Here is a 21,879-nt window from a genome sequence, read left to right as displayed (position 1 = left end):
TTAGTTTGAGCATTAAGGTTAATAGTATTAGATGTAGCTGGGGTGTGCCTTTAATCATCTATGTTCACTGAACTTCTCATGCAGCTTTTCATTTAGCATGCAATCTAAGCTAGAGCCAAACTTTGTACTGCCTGAGGTGAGGGGCAGACAGGATTCTTAACTCCAGTATTGCTGTATTCCTGACTTTTTAAATGAATGTCAACACCGTTTTGTTTTCTACCAATTTTGTTCAGATGGTGAAGAAAAAAGTTTTGAAAGGCAAATTAATATATGCAGGAACAGTTTCTCTCATTCCGAAACACATCCATTTTTAATAAGACTTCTACAACAGCATTAGTATGCCACACTTATAAGATAATTGCTTATTGAGTGAACAGTCTTTGGCAATCCACACACTGAGTCAGGTACTATTTTATAATGTTCTGGAATGTTGCAATACCACAAAACTTTATTTTGCAACATTTTTAGAAAATAATTTCTTCCAGCTCCACACAGTTAAAGGGTCAGTCTGCTGTAATAACACATTCGTGAGACTAAGAATTTTCTGTTTCTTTGTATCTGAAAAAAAAGTGAAATTTCAAATTAGCAACTTTACAACATTGTATGCAGAAATAAAAAGACAATGTATAAAAAAACAATAAAACATTTCTAAACCGGCACTGTGCAGTAATTCACTAAATTCAACAGCAACTACAACTGATAAAAGTTAAGCTTTCTTTACTAAAGATATTCCTTATTACCAATGTTTCCCCACGAGACTTTTCTGCAGTGACTCAAATACTGTGTTTTACTGATAAAACCCAAAACCATTCATTTTTAGTAGTCAACTATTCCTCTTTTTGTTCAGGACTGAGCTGCGATACTTTCACTCAACATGTGAATGAAAATTCATACACAGGTATGGGAGGATCTTTGTATGTTGTTTGCATCTTGTACTTGTAATATTTTCTCTTACTGTACTAAGTTAAGTTGCATGACATATTCCTTACTTCCATAGATATGAAATAGTATGCACAATATTCAATATACTAGAGAATTTGATGTGATTCATTTAATGAAATAAGGGAAGATAACTATCATGTGTACTGTAATATGTTTGACATTAGCAGCCAAAGTTAAAGGAGCATAATGGTGACTCCTTTACAGAACAAATGAAAGAAATGGGGGGGATAAAAGTTACTGCATATGATAAGAGATATGAGAAGATAAATGTTCGTGTGTCACAAATGAATTTTTTCATATGCTTCCCATGCACTAGTCAACAGGTGTGTGTGTGTGTGTGTGTGTGTGTGTGTGTGTGTGTGTGTGTGTGTGTGTGTAACTGTAACATCTTTACAATGTGAGCTCATTATCAACCCTAATTATACTCAGTAATCATCAACATAATATTAAGCAAAACTCACATTCTGAAAGTTGTTGGCTTCTCAAATGCAGATGTTTCCTTCCTATAATAAATGTAACCTACTAATATTGCACAGCAAAATTGGTCTAAGATACTAGGCAAATTACAGATATTTTAAAAACCTATTAAAATTTATGATTTCCAACCATATAGTTTTGAGATAATTGCTAATTTTAACCCAACACACCCAAAATAGCATTTCTATCACGCACTGAAAGCTCATGTACATGGTTGATTGTATGCTCCTGAAAATTGCTGATAGTATGTTCACACTGCTTTGAAACATTCTGGTAAACAGATTCATGTTCAGCTCACTTTTATATATTCTGCTGGATTCCCTTGAAGTTAAATGAAGTGATCATGAACAGTCAACATCCAGCTACATTCTTTAGGACTCTGATTTAAACCTAACATTTGATCTACACAAATCACATTATTTCCTTAACTTAAATATAAAGTTAATATGGCAACAGACACAACACACTCCTGGCAAGCATATATATATACGTGCACTCACTTTACACACCTCTTAGCCTTTGCACGTTAAAGTACTTACACTAGAGTTGGTAGCATGAAAGAGACCGATTCATCACACTGCAGAACTGTAATACTCACTTGCATTTTGTGCAGGTGAAAAAAATTGTTTGCCCTTCATCTGCAGATCGAAGCTGCAAAGTGGTATATGACATTTTATCATTGTTACATTTTGGGCACTTTCGTTCTACAACTGGACCCGCTGCTTCATCATCTTGCATTTTTTGTTCTTTCTTTTTAGCCTTTACTGCTGCATAATCATCAAGATTATTGAAGTGTACTATGTATGATGTTTCCATTGCACCAAAAACTGAAAGAAAGAATGCCTAGAAAATTCTACAATCTAAAAGATATGAGTTGTACACTATTAACGAAGTTAAATTTACTAAGCTCTCATAATTACACAATACAGAAATTACAATGAAATATTAAGTAAAAAGAAATATATTACTGACAAGAATTAATCGTTGGCTGTGATAAAGCTACAAAGAAAATGGGAACTTTCACCCTCTTGTTAACTGTGGTAGGGGAAACAGTGGCATTATATTCATGACCATCATCCATGGAGATTTCTTGATGTATAGAGTATTCTGTGAGGTTTTGGGCTTGCAGTTGGACGACATCAACTTCCTAACATGATATTTCAACTGACAACAATTCGGCTATCTTCAGGTGCATTTTCGCTGAATCTGTTTTAAGATGGCTGAATGGTTGTGAGCTGAAATATTGTGGCAAGATCTCGACATCATCCAGCTGCAAGCCCAAAAATTCATGGAGTTAATCATCCACTCTGTTGACAGCCATTGCGGGGGGGAGGGGGGGGGGGCCCAAGGTCAACGAGAGAGAGAGAGAGAGAGAGAGAGAGAGAGAGAGAGAGAGAGAGAGAGTGAGTGAGAGTGTTCTACCAGTGACAGTTGCCTTGAAAGGTATGTGTGAGAAAACCCAACTTTATCAAAGAAACTTTCAGTTGAGAAAACTAATAAATTATGAGACAGAATTTCTGGCCAGTGCTTACTTCTGGGGGGAGGGGGGGGGGGGGGGGGCTAAATGCACAGACCCCCAATAATAGATATAAAAAGTAAAATTGCACCCTAACTTTTAGAACTAATAGTCCCTCCCTTGGGGAGGAAAGGGAACTAGGCTGGGAAGATTAAAAAGGATGGATCATGTGGGTACTCAACAGGATGGTCATCATCACTCTTATGAAGTGTCAGTGTGCCAATCACCTGGGGGTGTAGGGTGGGGGTCTCAGGCTGACTACATGGGTGAAGTTGCTTATAACATATGGACGACCATCTATCAATTATAAAAACCACCATCATGAGGCACTAAACTATGACACACAAAATTGAATAATAAAAATACCAAACTGCCAGGGAACGTTATCCATTTGGAGACACTGACCTTCCCTCTCCAGCACTTTAAGAGATGAGACCTGACTGTCCACAAAATTTCAAAACTTGCATTACATTGTTTTCAGAGTCGATGATGTGGGCAGATCTCCAGCCCAACTGAGAGTTGCTCCTTATGTCAGTACATAAAACATACACACCCAAAACATGCTGAACCGAAAGCGGCACAAACTTCACAAAATGGTAGATCCTTCTGCCGGAGCAGAAAACTGTATGTTCGGGGGCTATGTCCTATGCACGGTCTGGTAAGCAGCATTTCCATCCATTGGTGCTGTTGGCGTTAAATCTGCCATGCCTGCACGATTGATTTGAGCGACCATAGTTTGTTGTTCACCACTTTCAACCATTCGGTTTCCCACTGATGCACGATTCTTCTGTCAAGCAATGAGAAGACCGTGTGCAAGATAATGATACATCAATGTACACTACCTCTACATGCTTCTTTGTCAGATGTGGCACTTCCCTGTATTCTTTTATGTCCAGATACCCAGCGAAAGATCACCACCTTGCCTTGGTGTTGGACCTGCAGTAAGGCGTCATGGATGGTCCAAATCAACAGGTCTACTGAGTACATGTGATGACCGCTTGTAGTGCACTGAGCGATTCAGGGCAGACAAGAAACTTTGTACTGTGATGTGTCTGAATCCACTCTAGTGCTGTCACAATGCCATACCACCCTACATCATAATTTGTAAAGTGTTATACAAGGCATATTTGGAAAAAGCTATCACAGAAAACAGCTGACAAACGGAGTGCATTCCTTTGCTGGGAGTCATTTGTGTACACAATGATAAAACTGTAGCACACAGTTAAAATTGAAGAAAACAGGTTTGCATAACCATGATCTGGAGTACAAATTTTCTTATACTGCATCAAGCTTAAAATCACTTTGGGCCTCTGAAGACACCAAGGTGCGGATTTGGTCCAACCCTGGCTGCATATTCGAATGTCTAATATAACCAGGTCTTTGAGGCAGTTGGTAGCACATATCCCAATTGGTTTGGTTGCATGGGGCCAGTTCCAAAGCAGCTACTCAAACTGAGGGTAGACAGCAGTAAATGCCAATGACAATAACAATAACAACGCTAAGATTTTCAGGGACTATCGAGCCAGGAGGTGCTGCTCAACCGGAGTGGTGGTTCACCAGCCTCTGCGCACAGACTCTGAACTGTACTAGTCCAAAAGACTCCAGGTGGTATTCAAATGACCTGATGGCAGACAGCATCTTAACACTTTGAGTTAGGTAGTACATGTTACTCCATAAACCATGCTGCCATGATCTTATTGTGATCTGAAAATGCTCTATGAAACTATAAGAGGCAGGACCTGTCTGCTGCTCACACCTTTCCACTGAGGCATTTCATATTCAATAATTTGATACTCTGTGTTTTTCTTTTTCTTTTTTTTTTTTTTGCAGGCCTCTCTGGTGCAGAAGCCAGGTTCATTTTGTGCCAGATAGTAGGCTCAAAAGGTGTACATTGTCCATATAACTGAAATCAATTGTTCCCTACCATGAGTTCTGACAGGGTAAAAACTTGGATGAGCAGGGTTAAAATTGATACAAGTAGTGTTCTCTGGTGAGAACCTCAAACCCAGATTATTGACCCAAGTTTCCAGCCTTCTAATGGTGAGCTACAGTTGCCTCACCACTGTAAGATTGGAATAACAGTAGAAGATCACAAAGTCATCCACAAACAAAGAGCATTTAACAGAGTTCCTGAATGCCTATGAGATGCCAGTGATAGCACCTGCCAACAGTGGACACTGAGTACATTGCAGTGGGGGACCCAATTCTCAAGAAGTGGCAGACATTCATGTAGCACCCGTTCATGAACTTGCAAAGGATACTGTACCCGAAGTGGTGTCATATGCTTTTCCAAGGTCAAAAAACGCACCGACCAAATAGTTTAGCTTAAGAAGGGTCTTGTACCACTGTCTGCAGTAGAATCAAGTTGTCAAGGGCAGCATGGTAGCACCTGAAACTGCTCGGGGATTGGCACAGGAGATCTCATGATTAGAGGAGCCATACATGGTAGCAGTTGACTGTGACCTTGAGAGCGTACCCCATACAGCTGGTAAGGGCTACACTCCAGTAACTGTTAGGGTTGTTATGATTCTTGCTTGGTTTCCATTATGTAATCAATACTCCCTTCTTCCAAGTGGTGGGGACCATCTAGCAAAACACATCTGACTGAAACACAACTGACTATGGTGTCAGCTAGTGGAGCATAGCATAAAAAAATCTGATGTGTCCCTGGAGTAGTGTCTCTGGCTACAGACAAGATGATTTTGATTCCCCCATATGAAGAATGGATGACTGTAGACCTCATTACACGGGAAGAAATGGAGCTGCTTCATGTCCCGAGTCCTACAGAATATCTGGAGTTTGTCTGCGTGACACAGTGAGGGTAAAGAAGTGTTCAGCTGAAACCCGAGCCACGTCTTTAGGCTCATCTACTAACACTCAATTTCTTAACAAGGCCACAAGGCAGCATTTCCCAAACCGTTGTTGTGCAGAACCCTGCTGTTTCGCAGGAAGTGAATAAGTGCCCTGCAAATAACTTAACACCACATTGATTATTTTCTAAGACTTTTGAAAATACTAATAACATTGTTAAATTTCATAATGATTTCTGTTTTATCAGTTATGATTTAAAATTGAGGTAATCATAGAATAAAACAAGATTTCCTCATTTTTTTGAAAATGTTATTAACCTTCAAAACAAACTGTCTGATGAAAGTAATGGGACTCTCAACATGATCCATCAGAGGACAAATCTGGGAACCCCTGCAATACAGGGAGGTGTACCATCCTTGCTTGAAATCCGCCTTACTGATTCCCAAACTTCTGCAATGGAAGTGGACACATTAACTGAAGTTGCAAATTCCTTCCAGGAGTTCCTCCTTTGTCCTTTTATTTCTTACCTTGCCTGTGATGTCTCTGACCTGAAGTCATGAAGATTTTCTGTAAAACTGCACGTCTGGCTCCAATTGTCAAGTGACACACTTTGTTCTGTCAAGGAATAGGCCATTGTCTGAGGTAGTTGCCTGACTGGGGAATGGAATAGACAACAGCTTGCTGGATCAAACAGCTGATATGGTCCACCATCTCCTGGCCACATTGCTGGTGTTCGAAGATGGCCTACTGACTATCACAAGCACTGTGCACTTTGAAGCATCCATCTTTGCAGTCTCCTGTCAATCACTATCTGAGTCAGCAGGTGGATCCACACTGGAAAGTCACTGGTAATCCATCAAAGAAAGTGGGACTGCAGCTGGACATGAAGTACTTGAATAATGATAACAAAACCAGCTGCTGTATTGATCCAACATCATTTACTTTTTTAAAAACATGTTACCAGTTCCCTACATGTGGAAACACAAACATGATAGAAGAGTATGAGAACACAGACAACATAAACCACAGTTTATGACTAAAAAGGGATAAATCATATATAAAATTACATAATACAAATATAGTATTATTATCCACACAAAACAAAATTTAGCATCTAACTTATACTGTAATTTTCTTTTTTTTACACCAATGACATAATGGACTTGAGAGGAACCACACACACGAGCTACACCAGCAAACAATTGCAGTCACATACATCCCTCAGCATAATACCTACCATACGCTTAAAGACAGTGTACATGATATATGTCGACAAGTATTATCGAGGAACATCTTATGTGGCAAATCCACTATTTACATGTAACAAAAGATTCTTAAGAGTAACGTAGTAAAAATTGATCAGTAAAACCAGTAGCCACATATGTGCAACTACACATACGAGACCATTAACTTAGAAAAGCCCATATGGAAACCCGGCAGGATAAAACAAGAGCATGTACGTATTAACACACAAGAATGAGACAAAGTACTCTGAAGATTCCAAAATAATGGGAACATGACAAATGTTGAACACATCTATGTACATCCTAGAAGTGTAATTCATATCTTAAAACTCTGCACACCAAAACTACACTGTGGTAGGAATACACCCGTATAAGCAAACTGTGTGCCCTAAAGGCATTTTGTGCTGAGAAAATAAACACTGAACCCACTCCCAATTCCTACTAACCTGGGTACAACCATACATTCAGAACAAAAATAAAAGTGGCAGTTGAAGTCATTCATTATAAAGCATTACATCAATCACAACAAAGTGATAACCGAACACTGCACAAACAAGCACAGAGTAATGAAAGGGCAAACAAATGACATGTTTACATTCCCTTAAAAACAGGAAGTGTTTGTTAATTATCCAGACCAAATGGTCCACACAACCATTAACATTAAAAAAACTGTAAAACTAAATAAATATTCACACTGGGAATGGCACGTTATAGAAAACACACATATATACTAAAAACACAGAATGATGAAGCATTTGAATATCTGCACAGAAACAAATGGCACACAAACAATCACCCAAGGATTCCCAATGTGAATGTGTATTTAGTTTTAGAGTTTTTTTAATGTTTTTGTTTTTAATGGTTGTGTGGATCGTTTGGTCTGGATACTTAACAAACACTTCCTGTTTTTAAGGGGTGTGAGCATGTAATTCGTTTGCCCTTTCATTACTTTGTGTTTGTCTGTGCATTGTTCGGTTATCAATTTGCTATGGTTGATGTAATGCTATACAATGAATGCCTCCAACTGCCACATTTATTTTTGTTTTGAATGTATGGTTGCATGCAGTTCATTAGTAGCTGAGAGTGGGTTCAGTGTTGATTTTCTCTGCATGAAACGCCTTTTGGGCGCACAGTTTGGTTATACTGGTGTACCACGGTTACAGTGTAGTTTATGAGTACAGAGTTTCAAGATATGAATTACGCGTCTAGCACATATATGGATGCGCTTGACACTTGTCACATTTGCGTAAGTTATTATCTAGGTTCCCATTATTATGGAATCTTCGGAGTTCTTTGTCTCGTTATTGTGTGTTAATACATACATGTTCTTGATTTTATTCTGCTGGGTTTTCAGATGGGAATTTCTAAGTTAATGGTCCAGTAAGTGTAGTTGTGCACATATGTGGCTACTGGTTCTACTGACTGAATTTTACTAGTTTACTCTTTATAGCCTATTCAGGTGAATAGAGGAATGCCACATGAGATGTTGTCAACATATATTATGTATGCTACTCTTAACCCTGTGGGTACATATTGACAGTGACTGTTGTTAGTGTTGACAACACTGTTTTACGCCTGGTACATTTCTTATAATTACTAGGAATTTTGATGATATGCTTCATTGTTTTTTTGGAGATAATGCATCCACGGTCTTTTACATACACAAGAACACATTTGCTAAGCTTCAGTCATAGACCTTAGGAACATGACTGGGTTGCTGTAGAGTAATATCAGTGGAGCACGTCTATTTCTATACAGGTTTTAGACCAAGTTTTACATTGTTTATGTTCTTGGTGTGTTAAAATATATGTTGGCATGTTGGGTTGTCTGAATTTTCCAGTGAATGTTTGTTCATTAGGTCTGTGTTGCATTTGTCCACTCTGGCCACTTGGTACCATGTCATTAGTTTGTTTCGTTTCTTATTATTGATATATTTGTAGGTGTTCTGGTTAAGGATACATGTGACTGCAATCGCTTTGCTGGTGTAACTCATTGTACGTGTGGGTTCCCCTCAAGTCCATTATGTCATTGGTGCAAAAAAGAATTGCAATATACATTAGATGCTAAATTTTGTTTTGTGTTGATAACAATACCATATTTTTATTACGTAATTTTGTAATGTCATTTATCCCTTTTCAGTCAAACTATGATTTATGTTGTCCATGCTCTCATCCTCTTTTATCATGTTATGTGTGTTTCCATATGCAGGGACCTTAAGATGACAACATTTGGTGCCGCAACTGGTAGCACGTTTTAAAAAGAATAAATGATGTTGGATTCAAATACGGCCACTGGTTTTCTTATCATTATTCAAATGCACTGGAAAGTGGTCACTGAAACACAAATCTGTGGCCATCTTCCACTGAACTGAGTTTGCAAGAATTGGGGAGCTAAAACAAAGATCAATGGCTGAAGATGACCCTGTGGTTGCAGCAAAGTGTGTCATCTGACTGGAGTTCAAAAGACAGACACTTGAAATGGACGAAGCCTTTGATAATTTGACCCCTGAGGCAACGTCCACATCGTGCTCATTACATTGTATGTCTGCCTCATTTTCATTTGCCTGTCCCTTATAGCAACTGTGCCCCACAGCATATTGTGTGCACTTAAGTGACCCATGAGGAGAAATGAGTGGGGCTGTGTCCGAAAAAGCTCTGTCAGTATATCTGCACTCAACGGATCTTGAGGTGGAAGATATGAAGAAACACTAGTGTGAGAATTTCCACTGCAACTGCTTATAGGGCCGTGGCAAGATGGAACAGGAGAGTAATGGCATCTGTCATTGAAAAAAACAGCCTCCACCTCACTTTAGCCCTGACTCCAGTAAATAGTCTTGTAAGCAGATGGAGAATGGTATCTCTCGTGGGTCAGAAGCTGCAATTCTTCAAAATTCAATTGGTATCCATTTAGATTTCACTACAATACAGAAGTCTCTGTGAGCACCATTGATTAGCTATGGTTGTCCTTGTCCTTCTCTCTCGGCAGCAATGATTTACCCAAGAGGACGGGGGAACAGGAGATGGTGCCCTGTTCTCTGGGTCCTCAACGACAATATTAAAACACCTGATAGTAAAATTGTGACTGGGAAGGACAAGTGCTCACTAATTTGACAGTTTAGATGTCACTTTCTTTGATTTTGTACAACTTTTTATTCAACATTTTCCATACACATGGGAGGGGTTAGTTGCATAAGTAGAGGGTACTTGCTTGACCTCAAACTATACTGCAGCCCTGAAACTATAACTGCATTACTGGCTCACCTATTCCTTTGACATAAGTCTCCTCATTCTCCTATTCTATCATGCTGTTGGCAATTCTTTCACTGAGAAGACCTTCATTATACTCCTGCTTTCTGCAATATTATACAACTTTCCCAACTACATTTTACATCTTTATTTTTACATCACCAAATTATATTTAATTTTCTTGTTGCACACAATAAAGTTTTCCTATCACCATTTAATTCCTAATTTATTTACATTTCTCTCTTATCCATTGTCATTTAGTTCTTTGAATGTACTGGTGATTTCATTCTCAAGTAACCTATACTACTGGCTTCCCATTTCATGTTTGGCTATCTTATTATGTCCTCTTTGCCTCAATAAGCTGGAATGTTTCTTATGTCGTTGTAGAGTCATGAAATTGTTAGTGACTCACACAACCTGTAAATCATTGACAAATGTATGTACAAGCTGTTTTAGAAGTTGTACCATACATTAAAATATGTATTTTTTATGACTCTACAGAAGCTGCATTTCTCTCTTTTCATGGAACCACTGATACAAGGGAGAATGTGTGACATCTTTGAAGATGAGCCACTGGCTGTAATGCAACAAGCACCACTGTCCCTTAGAGCAACACTCACATATTGTTCTCATCTTTTCCATGAGTCTTCTATCATAATTTGTAACATTTTGTTAGTGGACTGGTTTGATTTGAGTCCAATTTATTAGATTAGACCTGTTTGTTTGAATGTAAAAAGCTCATATCATCAAAAATGTTTATTGAAGATCTAAAGCTAAGGAAATAATTCCCCTAGATAAGAATAGATTTTAATTTTTGTTATATGCTGGAGCCTGGACAGGAGTCCATGGAACATGCAACAAAAAGTTGGTGAATTATTTATACAACTTTAACAGAGGAGAATTTGATTTCATATTTGTGAACCATACATAGCAGTCTGTATTGCTCAACAGTGATTAGAAGGCAGTTTCAAAGTTTACCACAGTTGACATGTCAGCTCTATGTATACTGTAATCCTTTCCTCTTCACACTGTACAAACCGGTTTATCGAGGACTGCAGTACCACCTGACAGCTTTTACCCATGATGTCATTAAGATGGTAGACACACATATCTCAAGTTTATAAGATATGGCAACCATATTGTCACACATTACATGACAAACTTAATAATGAAGACTTAACAAAACAACTATTTATGCAAAAATCAAACAAACAAAATCCTAAAACACACACACACACACACACACACACACACACACACACACACACACACACACACACACACACACACACACACACACAGAGAGAGAGAGAGAGAGAGAGAGAGAGAGAGAGAGAGAGAGAGAGAGAGAGAGTGTTCACATATCTGGCAATTAGACCAATGGTCAACATGTCATCTCACCTATTGCAGCACATGGAAATCCTGAAGTGTCTGCTTCCACCCAACTGCTTTGACCCATGACATCACAAATATGGCGGAAACGACCATACACTACAACTCTAATATGGCGCCTATGACGTCATTACGTGAACATGACTACAAACACGAAAATACATCGAAAAACCAACACACACACGTTCCACAAAAAACCTAATGAAACTAACGGGACAAACGTGGGAAACTGGGGGTTTTTGGGTGGGGACAAAGTACAAGTAAACAAATTTAGACATACACCACCACACCAAACCACACAAAACGATGAAAAAAACCGACAACACAAAGCTCCACAAAACACAATATCCTCTGGCACTGGACACTTCCCTTGACCTATATAGCTTAACAGCAGCTCCTGATCCCAAAAAATTGGAATCGAACACTTCCCTTGACCTATATAGCTCAACACAGCAATTCCCGATACCGGCACATCCACAGTCACAACCACACATTGGAGTCTAACACTTCCCTTGACCTATATAAGTCAACAGAAACTACCAATACCAACTCATAATACCCAAAACTTCAACCACGTCCACAATCATCACTACCTCAAAAAACACAACAGATCAACATAATTGGCATCTAACTCTTCCCATGACCTGTTATCCTTACATCTCCACATATAGCCGCCCCTGGTTTGAGACGCCAATATCCACAACCACAACCACACATTGTAATCGAACACTTCGTTTGAGCTATATAAGTCAACATAAACTACCGATACACAAACCATAAAACCCAAAACTACAACCACGTCCACAATCATCATTATCTCAAAAAACACAACAAACCAACAAAATTGGAATCGAACAATTCCCTTGACCTGTTATCCTTATGACATCTCTGCATATAGCCATCCCTGGTCCGAGACGCTGGAACTTTAGTAAGCCTCATTTCTTCACGACACACTGAACACTTCACAACTTCATCCAAAAATCCAAATAGTTGAAGAAATTTTATTAGAGACAACACTCTGTCCCCCATCATCGCCAACAACCGAAAACTGTTGACCTTGTCAGTCATATCCATACCTACCAAATACATAAAAAAAGCAATTTACCAAAATTCACACACAACAAACAGAAAACAAACTACAATAACGTCGACATAACGAAACCAAAATCGTTAACTCACTGAAAAATATTCCGCTGAAAGCACAGTCACTACCGATACCACACACGTGCAATGCTATCACGCAAATGAACCCCATATGCCACGTAACATGCTACCCATAAATACACCACCAGAGAGCACCACCGATCACAGCAAAACTACACCTAGAAACACGCCACTCTCACAAACTAAATTCCGCACCATCATGATATCACACACACCACAACAGCCTTACGTCATGTGTCAAAGCCGACGGGTGGGCTCGGATGCTTCGGTCAACCCCAGCACACAGTGATATACTTGTGAACTTCACTGTCGTATCCAAATCGTAAAAAATTCCCAACCACAAACAACAGACCACACTTATAATTCTAAACCAGAAAAGAAATAATTTCCTGTGACAGCCAATAACAAAATAACTTACTAAGAAACCATAACAAACGCTTCCAATATTAATCTTATGAAGAGCACTAAAGCATTCCAACAAATCACCAGCACTGCTCACAAACAATTTATGAAGATAACCATCCCACATTAGAGCGCACCACCACATACTCCAACACCCCCTCTAAAAATAAAGACCATTCCAAATACACCATGCCACCGTGACATTACACAACACAACACAATTATGTTATGGGTCAAAGCAGAGGGGTGGTGCCACAAACATCAGTTGACCCATCAGAATAAAAGATTGGATTTCTAAAGGGCTCCGCTCTTGAGAAGGCTATTTTGCGTACTGGACCAATGTACCTAACTCATTAGACAATAAGTTATAGGTGGTTCCCTGCCTAAATCACAATATCCTTTTTTAAGTAAAACAGAATATAATGATGTAACAGGGGGTGCCGCAGAATGGGTCAAGTCGTCTCTCTCCAACAGCAAACAAAGGTGTCAACTGCACAAGATATAAACATTGCAATAAATAGCAAATCAAATGTAGTTTTAGAAAGAGCCATTAACAAAATTTTCATATACATAAATAAATGGTTCTTAGCCAATTCTTCATTACTACACGTTGAAAAGACATATTATATGCAGTTCAGAACTTTAAAAGAGGTTACCACTCAGTATATGTCCAAAACATGATGATAAACAGTTAATTTGTGAAAGTGGATTCTTGGAATTAAAGACACTAGAAGTAATGGACTTCGCCACACCCCTAATATTACCATGTGGGTCATTTTTCACCCATGGTAAGAAACAACTGTTTCATTTGTATTTGTGTGATATTTTAAGTGCCACTTTGTTGACAATATGTTCAGGAAGACTATAAAGTGAAACCAAATGATAATTTGGTCTCTAAAATGAATAGCATACTGTCGAACATAAATTTTCAGAAACAAACTTTTTTTAATTTTAAATTTTCCGCAATAAATTCCACAGACTTTCATCAATCATCATTAAAGCAAGTAAATAAAACAATGTTACAATGTTTTTCTTTTTAAAAAGGTTGAAACAGAATCAAAACATTTTGTTTATGTGAGTACTAATAATATTTTTACTTTTACAGACAAATTAAGTACCGAGTATTTGTGAAAGATTCTAAAATGCAGCAGGTGACTGAAAAGCTGTGTGTGTTTTCTTGCTTATTTTAACCGAGGAACTAAAACATAAGAGCAAATAACTTCAGTTTATAATTATAAATATTTGGAAATATTTAGGAACAAAGACTTGCCTGAATTGCCTAAGCTGGGATGGGCTCAAAGTTTAGACATTCCGCAAGAGTTTTTGCTTGGTAGCTTTTGCACACACATTTGCTGCACTTAAAGCTTAAATTTGATTTTTATTCCTCTTGTTGTTTGCAAGAAACCTGAATTTGACAACACCTATTTCCATATTGGCCAGCACTAGTATCGAGTTCCCGCAAGGGGAGATTGGTTCCTCTCTGCAGTTTGTAGAGGGCAGCCAGCTCGTCTGCTACTCTGAGTATAAAGTCTTGGTGAGGTATCTTAGAGGTAAATAACTCAAAAACTGTGTGAGCATTTATCATGGCAAGGTCAAGAATACTGTAGAAGACATGCACAGGCCATCAGTGAATGCCAGCTTGGATGCTGTTGTGTCTAGCCATTTGGTCAACTATATCGACTCCACCATTAGTTTCATTATAAAACTCCACAGTTTCTGGAAGTTTCTTATCAGTATCCTCAGTCAGCTTACATCCAGCATGCATGTTACTCAGAGAAATGATATATTTTTCTTTTTCCCTTGATATGCTGTGAGAAGATTGTCGCCTGATTTGTAAGTGTGTTGGGTACAATGCATTGTCTCCACTTCGCCCCACAGGAGGGACCTCTTTGAGTGATCTCCAAAGAGTGCCACCTAAACTTGTTCCTTTTTGTTTCAGCTCATCTGCCAGTTTCACGGTGGTGAAGAAGTTGTCAGTCGTGGTGTTCCGTAAGGGTGAAACATCTAACATCTGCTGTAAGAAAACTATTGGCCATGCTCCAGACAGCAGCAGTGTAGGTGTGCGGGAGAGGGAGGGGCGGGGGGGGGGGGGGGGGGTGGAAGGCAGCTTTCACACTGTATACACAGAAGAGTGGAAAGATAAGAAGAAATCAAACTTTTGGGAAGATCAGTTCAGGTGGGCTACCAAAATATGCAGGAACCCGTGAGGCAATACTAACCCTATGAAATATATTATGCCACATACTAAAAACAGGTCAACCTATCTTTAATGCATTTCTAGATTTAGAGAGAGTTTGACTAAACTGCCTGGAATACACTCCGTGAAATTCTGATGGCTGCAGGGGTAAAATACATAGAGCAAACGGTTGTCTACAACCAGTACAGAAAACAGACTGCTGTTGTGAGAGCTGAAGAACACGAAAGGGAAGCAGTAGTTGAAAAGGGAAAGAAACACGGTTGTGGCCTACCTCTCATATTATTTAATCTGTACGTTTAGCAAGCAGTAAACGAAATAAAGGAGGAACTTTGAAAAGGAATTAAAGCTGTGGTGAGATAAAAAAAATTAAGGTATGATAAATTATAATTGTGTCAGTGGTAGCAAAGAATTTAGATCAGCTGGATGGGATGGATAGTGTCCTGAAAAAGATGCTATTAGGTGAATATCAATAACCTCAGAACTTGCAAAAAAAAAGCATTTGTGTAGGAGATAAATTTGTTAATGTTAAACATAAATTTAAATACTGAAGGTATTTTAAATTAGTCTGTGCAACAACAAGGAAGTACACAAATTGATTGAAACTCCATCGGTATTTATGAAGCAACTATGTACAATATGGCCATACAAATGAAGAATAAGCTTGAGAATTAGGAAATATTTTCTGAAGGTATCTGTCTGGAATGTAACCGTGTGTGAAAATGAAACATGAAAAATAAATAGCTCAGATAAGAAAAGAATGGTGCTAAAAATAATACATGAACTGGATAATTAATGAATAGGTGCTACATCAAATTGTGGAGAACGGAAATTTATGACACAACTTGATTAAAACAAGAAATCTGTTGCTATGACACACTTACTGCTTCCCTCTGTAACTATTCCTTAGTGAAATTTGTCATAAGTTTAATATGTAAGTTTCAACCAAATAGTTCAGTTAAAGAAATCAGTACTAGAAATGAGAATAATCTACAAAAAGTTTGTAAACAAAGTTTACTGTTATTCAGGAACACACATTTTGGGTCGTCTGAAGCATCCAATCCCACCCGTCAGCTTTGACCCGTGATGTAAGGCTGTTGTGGTGTGTGACGTCACGACGGCGTGGAATTTAGTTTGTGAGAGTGGTGTGTTTGGAAGTGTCATTTTGATGGGATCGGTGGTGCTCTCTGATGGTGTGTTTATGTGTTCTGTGTCAGGTGATGTTTTTGGTTTAGTTGGAGTGTATGGCGTGTTTACAGGTGGCGTATTATTGCGGTCGGTGGTTCTCTCTGGTGGTGTGTTTATGGGTAGCATGTTACATGGCATATGGGGTTCATTTGCTTGGTAGCATTGCACATGTGTGGTATCGGTAGCGACTGTGCTTTCAGCGGAATATTTTTCAGTGAGTTAACGATTTTGGTTTTGTTATGCCGATGTTATTGTAGTTTTTTTCTGTTTGTTGTGTGTGAATTTTGGTAAATTGCTGTTTTTTATGTCTTTGGTAGGTATGGATATGACTGACAAGGTCGACAGTTTTCGGTTGTTGGCGATGATAGGGGACAGTGTGTTGTCTCTAATAAAATTTCTTCAACTATTCGGATTGTTAGATGAAGTCGTGACGTATTCAGTGTGTCATGAAAAAAATGAGGCTTACTAAATTTCCGGTGTCTCATACCAGGGACAGCTATTGTGTACATGTCGTAAGGATAACAGGTCAAGGGAAGTGTTCGATTCCAATTTTGTTGGTTTGTTGTTTTTTGAGGTAGTGATGATTGTGGACGTGGTTGTAATTTTGGGTTTTATGATTTGGTATCGGTAGTTTCTGTTGACCTATATAGGTCAAGGGAAGTGTTTGATTCCAGTTTGTGGGATTGGGAGCAGCTGTTGAAGTGTTATTTGTGGGATCGGGAACTGATGTTGAGCTACATAGGTCAAGGGAAGTGTTCGATTCCAATTGGTGGGATCGGGAGCTGCTGTTGAACTATATACCTCAAGGGAAGTGTCCAATTCCAGAGGATATTGTGTTTAGTGGACTTTGGGGAGCTTTGTGTTGTCAGTATTTTTCGTCGTTTTGTATGGTTCGGTATGGTGGTGTGTGTGTGTGTGTGTGTGTGTGTGTGTGTGTGTGTGTGTGTGTGTGTGTGTGTGTGTGTGTGTGGGGGGGGGGGGGTGTCTAAATTTGTTTACTTTTACTTTGTCCCCACCCAAAAACCCCCAATTTCCCAAGCTTGTCCCGTTAGTTTCATTAGGTTTTTTGTAAAACGTATTTGTTTGTGTGTGTGTGTTTCGGTTTTTCAATGTATTTTCGTGTTTGTGGTCATGTTTACGTAATTGTGTCATAGGCGCCATACTGGAGTCGTAGCGTATGGTCATTTCCGCCATATTTGTGACGTCATGGGTCAGACGGGTGGAATCGGACGCTTCTGTATTTCCCATATTTTCAATATCTTGCCAGTATGTCAGTCATAAAAGTTCTGCTACTAATAAACTTCAGTTTAAGAGAAGCCTGAAGAATTTACTGACATCCAACTCCTACTCTATTGATTAATTTCTAAGTAAAACCAGTTCCTGTATATAATATTGATAATTCTAGTGTTGTATTCACACATCATCAGTCAAAAAGTAGAAGAAAGATACAGGCGGTACTAAAGCTGTGAGATCAGGTTACGAGTGCTTGGGTAGCTCAATTGATAGAGCACATGCCTGCAAAAAGCAAGGGTCCCATGTTTAAGTCTCAGTCTGGCACACAGTTTTAATCTGCCAGGAAGTTTCAATAAAACCACAGATTTCAAGACGTATTTGCATTGTTCAATTATTTCACTTTAGTTATACCAAAGCCATATATTACAAATTACTCATGTTATTTTATACTATGTACACAGCATTTTATCGAGAATATCAAATCAAAAATCCCAAGTATGTATATCTTCAGTGAATTATATGATCCGGGCAAAAAAGTGTTGAAAACTGCTTTTTACTTGATGATGAATGTATATAACAGCCCAAAAATATCCTACACAAGTCAATTTCAGAGATCAAGACAATTAAAATTCTGAAGGAAATAAGAACAAAATTAAAACAAATTTCATTAAATCACTGCTTTTACTCTGTTACTGCATTTCTTGACACAAAATTCTGATGTCTCCCCAAAGCTCATCTTCTTATATATATACAACGTTAGTCTGTTGAAATAGTTATTTTTTCCGGTCCATGGTCTATGCATTCTTCTTATATAAATATATGCCTGTTTAAATTGTTATATTTTCTGTCCATGCTCTAAACTTCATAATACAGAATTGAGTTTTCCCATTTGTAACGTATTTTTAATGTATACTTTTGAATTTCTATGTAATCTGTTATCTCCGTGTTCTTAACACACAAGGGTCACCTTTATAACGCGCCATAATTAGTTGTTTCAACGTATGACATCGAAAAGCTAAGCTTAACAAAGTTCTGCTATACGGAGTATGTAAATTGTTACCTTCAGGTCCATACTCTTTTTTGCACGTGTAACACGTTACTCCACCAGAACTTCCTAAATCAGGTAAAATGGAACCACATTCTGAGCAAAATCCGGGCTCTGCTACGAAATCCATTCTTCTTATAGATTATGCGTTCCATCAACTACCGTAACACACACTTGTCACTTGTGTATGTTTAGTTGTTTTTTTGTTTACAAACGTGCAATGCATACAATAGTTTCACTCAAAAGACATCACTCATTTCGAGTTTGAGTACCACGGGCAATGAAAACATGCGTATGCAAACCCGAAACCCCATACGTGCCAGCGAACTGGCATAATTTTGCAACTGGAAAGTGGGAACGTCTTACTAGCCCACTGTCATTGCAGCTGCTAGAACAGTAAAAAAAGTCAAAAACTTACTACGTCTATACTGCAACCCACTGTGAAGTGCATGAAAGAGTGTACCAGTTATTAGGGTTTCTTCCCGTTCCATCCACGTACTAAGCGTCGGAAGAATGACTGTTTGAATGCTTCTGTGCTGTAATTAATCTAACATTGTCCTCACGATTCCTATGTGAGCGATAAGTAGGGTGTTGTAGTATATTCTTTGAATAATCATCTGAAGCTGGTTCTCGAAATCCTGTACGAAGTCTTTCTCGGAAGAGTATACGTCTATCTTCAAGAGTCCGCCAGCTCAGTTTTTTCAGCATCTCTATGACACATTTCCATGGGTCAAACATGCCTGTGACCATTCGTGCTGCTCTTCTCTGCATGTGTTCAGTATCCCCTGTTAGTTCTATCGTAGCAGAGCTTGGATTTTGCTCAGAATGTGATTCCACCTTACATGGCTTAGACGTTCTGATGGAGTGACATGTCACGTGCAAGAAAGAGCGTAGACCTGACAGTATATGCAGATGTGGTACTCAGTCCGACACATGAGCAATAATACATTAGATTCAGTTTTCGTTCCATAGTCATAAAAATGAGATGATTCTCGTGGGTGTGGAACATGCCAGTATCGGTCACACAAGTGATTTGTATGTAACCTCCTGTGCAAACTGATTCTATTCTCCCAATATTACAACAAGAAATCAAAGTCTATCAGCCCAACTGAGCCTATGTGACCATTCCATTTCACATCCCTACAAAGTGTTAGACCCAGGTACTTGTACGAGTTAGCCGATTCCAGCAGTGACTCGTTGATATTATAGTGATAAGAAACTACGTTTTTGCATTTTGTGAAGTGCAAAATTTTATTTTTCTAAACATTTGAAGCAAGTTGCCACTCAACATCCAAGACAACGTTCTTCGTCCTTCCTACCAAAATATTCTCAATTCAGTCAAAAATATCGCCTGATACGCCATATGATCGTATTTTTGAGAATAAGCATAGATGTGCTACTCAGTCAAAAATTTTCGGAAATCAAGAAATACTGCACATACCTGATTCTTCATATACCTGACTGCCTTGGTGCAAAACTTTTAGTATTTCACATGAAAAAATTGTGAGTTGGGTTCTCTGCGATCGACGTTTCCGGAATCCAAGCTGGTTGGCATGGAGGAGATCATTCTGGTCGAGATACCTCATTATGTTTGAGCTCAGAATACGTTATAACATTCTACCACAAGTCGATGTCAAGGATATTGGTCGGTAATTTTGAGGATCATTTCCGTTACCCTTCTTGTAAACAGGGGTGACCTGTGCTTTCTTCCAACTTCTGGGCATGGTTTTTTGTCTGAGAGATCGACAACAGAGACTAGTTAACAGAGGAGCTAACTCTGCCACAAATTTGGTATACAATATAATAGAGATTCCATGGGATCCCCAGTTTTAACAATTTCAGCTGTCCGTCAAAATCACTGTCATTTATTTCACTCATATCTTTAATGGCATAAGGATTAAATTGGGGCAATTCACCTTGGTTTTCCTTTGTAAAGGAAAATTTGACAATGGAATTAAGTATTTCAGCTTTTGCCTTGCTACCCTCAATTGCAGTTCCTGTCTCATTCGCAAGTGAGTAGATTGATTGGTTGGTTGGTTTGGGGAAGGAGACCAGACAGCGAGGTCATCGGTATCATCGGAGTAGGGAAGGACGGGGAGGGAAGTCGGCCGTGCCCTTTGAAAGGAACCATCCCGGCATTTGCCTGGAGCGATTTAGGGAAATCACGGAAAACCTAAGTCAGGATGGCTGGACGCGGGATTGAACCGTCGTCCTCCCGAATGCGAGTCCAGTGTCAAGTGAGTAGACATTAACTTTGGTGCAGTTAACAGCCTTTACATATGACCAGAACTTTTTTGGGTTTTGTGAAAGATCATTTGATAATTTTCTATTATAGTAGTCATTGAAGGCTTTATGCATTGCTCTCTTGACAGCCAGACGTGTTTCATTGAGCATCTCTCTCTATCTATGGCTCTACACTTTGTTTTACACCTGTTATGCAGTAGTCTCTGTTTCTTTAGAAGTTTCTTTACAGTGATTGTATGCCATGTAAAGTCCCTCCTATTATGAACTGTTCTACTGGATACATATCTGTTCAGCACATGATCAACTATTCTCTTAAACTTAAGCCTCAGTTACTCTGCATGCTCCTGCCCATGCTGAAACTTCCAGGTTCCTCAATGAGATACGGCACTACTGCTTTTTTTATCTAATTTACCGAACAAATGTAACTTTCTACTTGTTTTAGATGTTCTTTATACTTCGTTAATTATTGTCGCCACAACCATCTCATGATCACTGATACCAGTTTCGATGTGGACATCACCAAGGAAGTCAGGTCTATTTGTTATAATTTTTTAGATCTAATATAGATACATCATGAGCAAGGTTCTGAACTATTCGTTCTAGGTAGTTTTCAGAGAACGCATTTAGCACCATTTCACAGGGTGTCTTGTCATGCCTAACACTAACAAAACTGTAATTTCTTCAGTTGATTGTTGCATGATTAAAGTTTCCACCAATGATTACACTATGATAGGGGAACTTAAGTACAGGTAAAATGAACTCTTCTCTAAAGTTTTCGGTGA

General features: G+C 38.7%; 1 protein-coding gene across 1 annotated transcript; it reads right to left on the bottom strand.

Moving 5' to 3' along the window:
* Positions 1 to 291: 291 nt before the first annotated feature.
* Positions 292 to 19,191, bottom strand: LOC126190623 (DNA-directed RNA polymerase I subunit RPA12). Its single transcript, XM_049931037.1, has 3 exons — positions 18,869 to 19,191; positions 2,018 to 2,246; positions 292 to 558 (listed from the first exon to the last, which is right to left on the bottom strand). The coding sequence occupies exons 1-3, from the start codon at positions 18,981 to 18,983 to the stop codon at positions 534 to 536; spliced, it is 369 nt and encodes a 122-aa protein (XP_049786994.1). The 5' UTR covers positions 18,984 to 19,191; the 3' UTR covers positions 292 to 533.
* Positions 19,192 to 21,879: the final 2,688 nt, after the last annotated feature.

This window comes from Schistocerca cancellata, chromosome 6 (genome assembly GCF_023864275.1).
Source record: "Schistocerca cancellata isolate TAMUIC-IGC-003103 chromosome 6, iqSchCanc2.1, whole genome shotgun sequence".
NCBI lineage: Eukaryota > Metazoa > Arthropoda > Insecta > Orthoptera > Acrididae > Schistocerca > Schistocerca cancellata.
This window is presented reverse-complemented; position numbering and strand designations above follow the sequence as displayed.

Bases quoted from the DNA above. Each gene is read 5' to 3' on its own strand.
- LOC126190623 (XM_049931037.1), bottom strand. From the start codon at position 18,983: ATGGATTTCGTAGCAGAGCCCGGATTTTGCTCAGAATGTGGTTCCATT. The intron at 2,247-18,868 runs GTAACAATTTAC...TCTTTCTTTCAG, and splicing joins AAAAGAGTATGGACCTGAAG to TTTTTGGTGCAATGGAAACA. The intron at 559-2,017 runs GTGAGTATTACA...CTTTTTTTTCAG, and splicing joins TTCACCTGCACAAAATGCAA to ATACAAAGAAACAGAAAATT.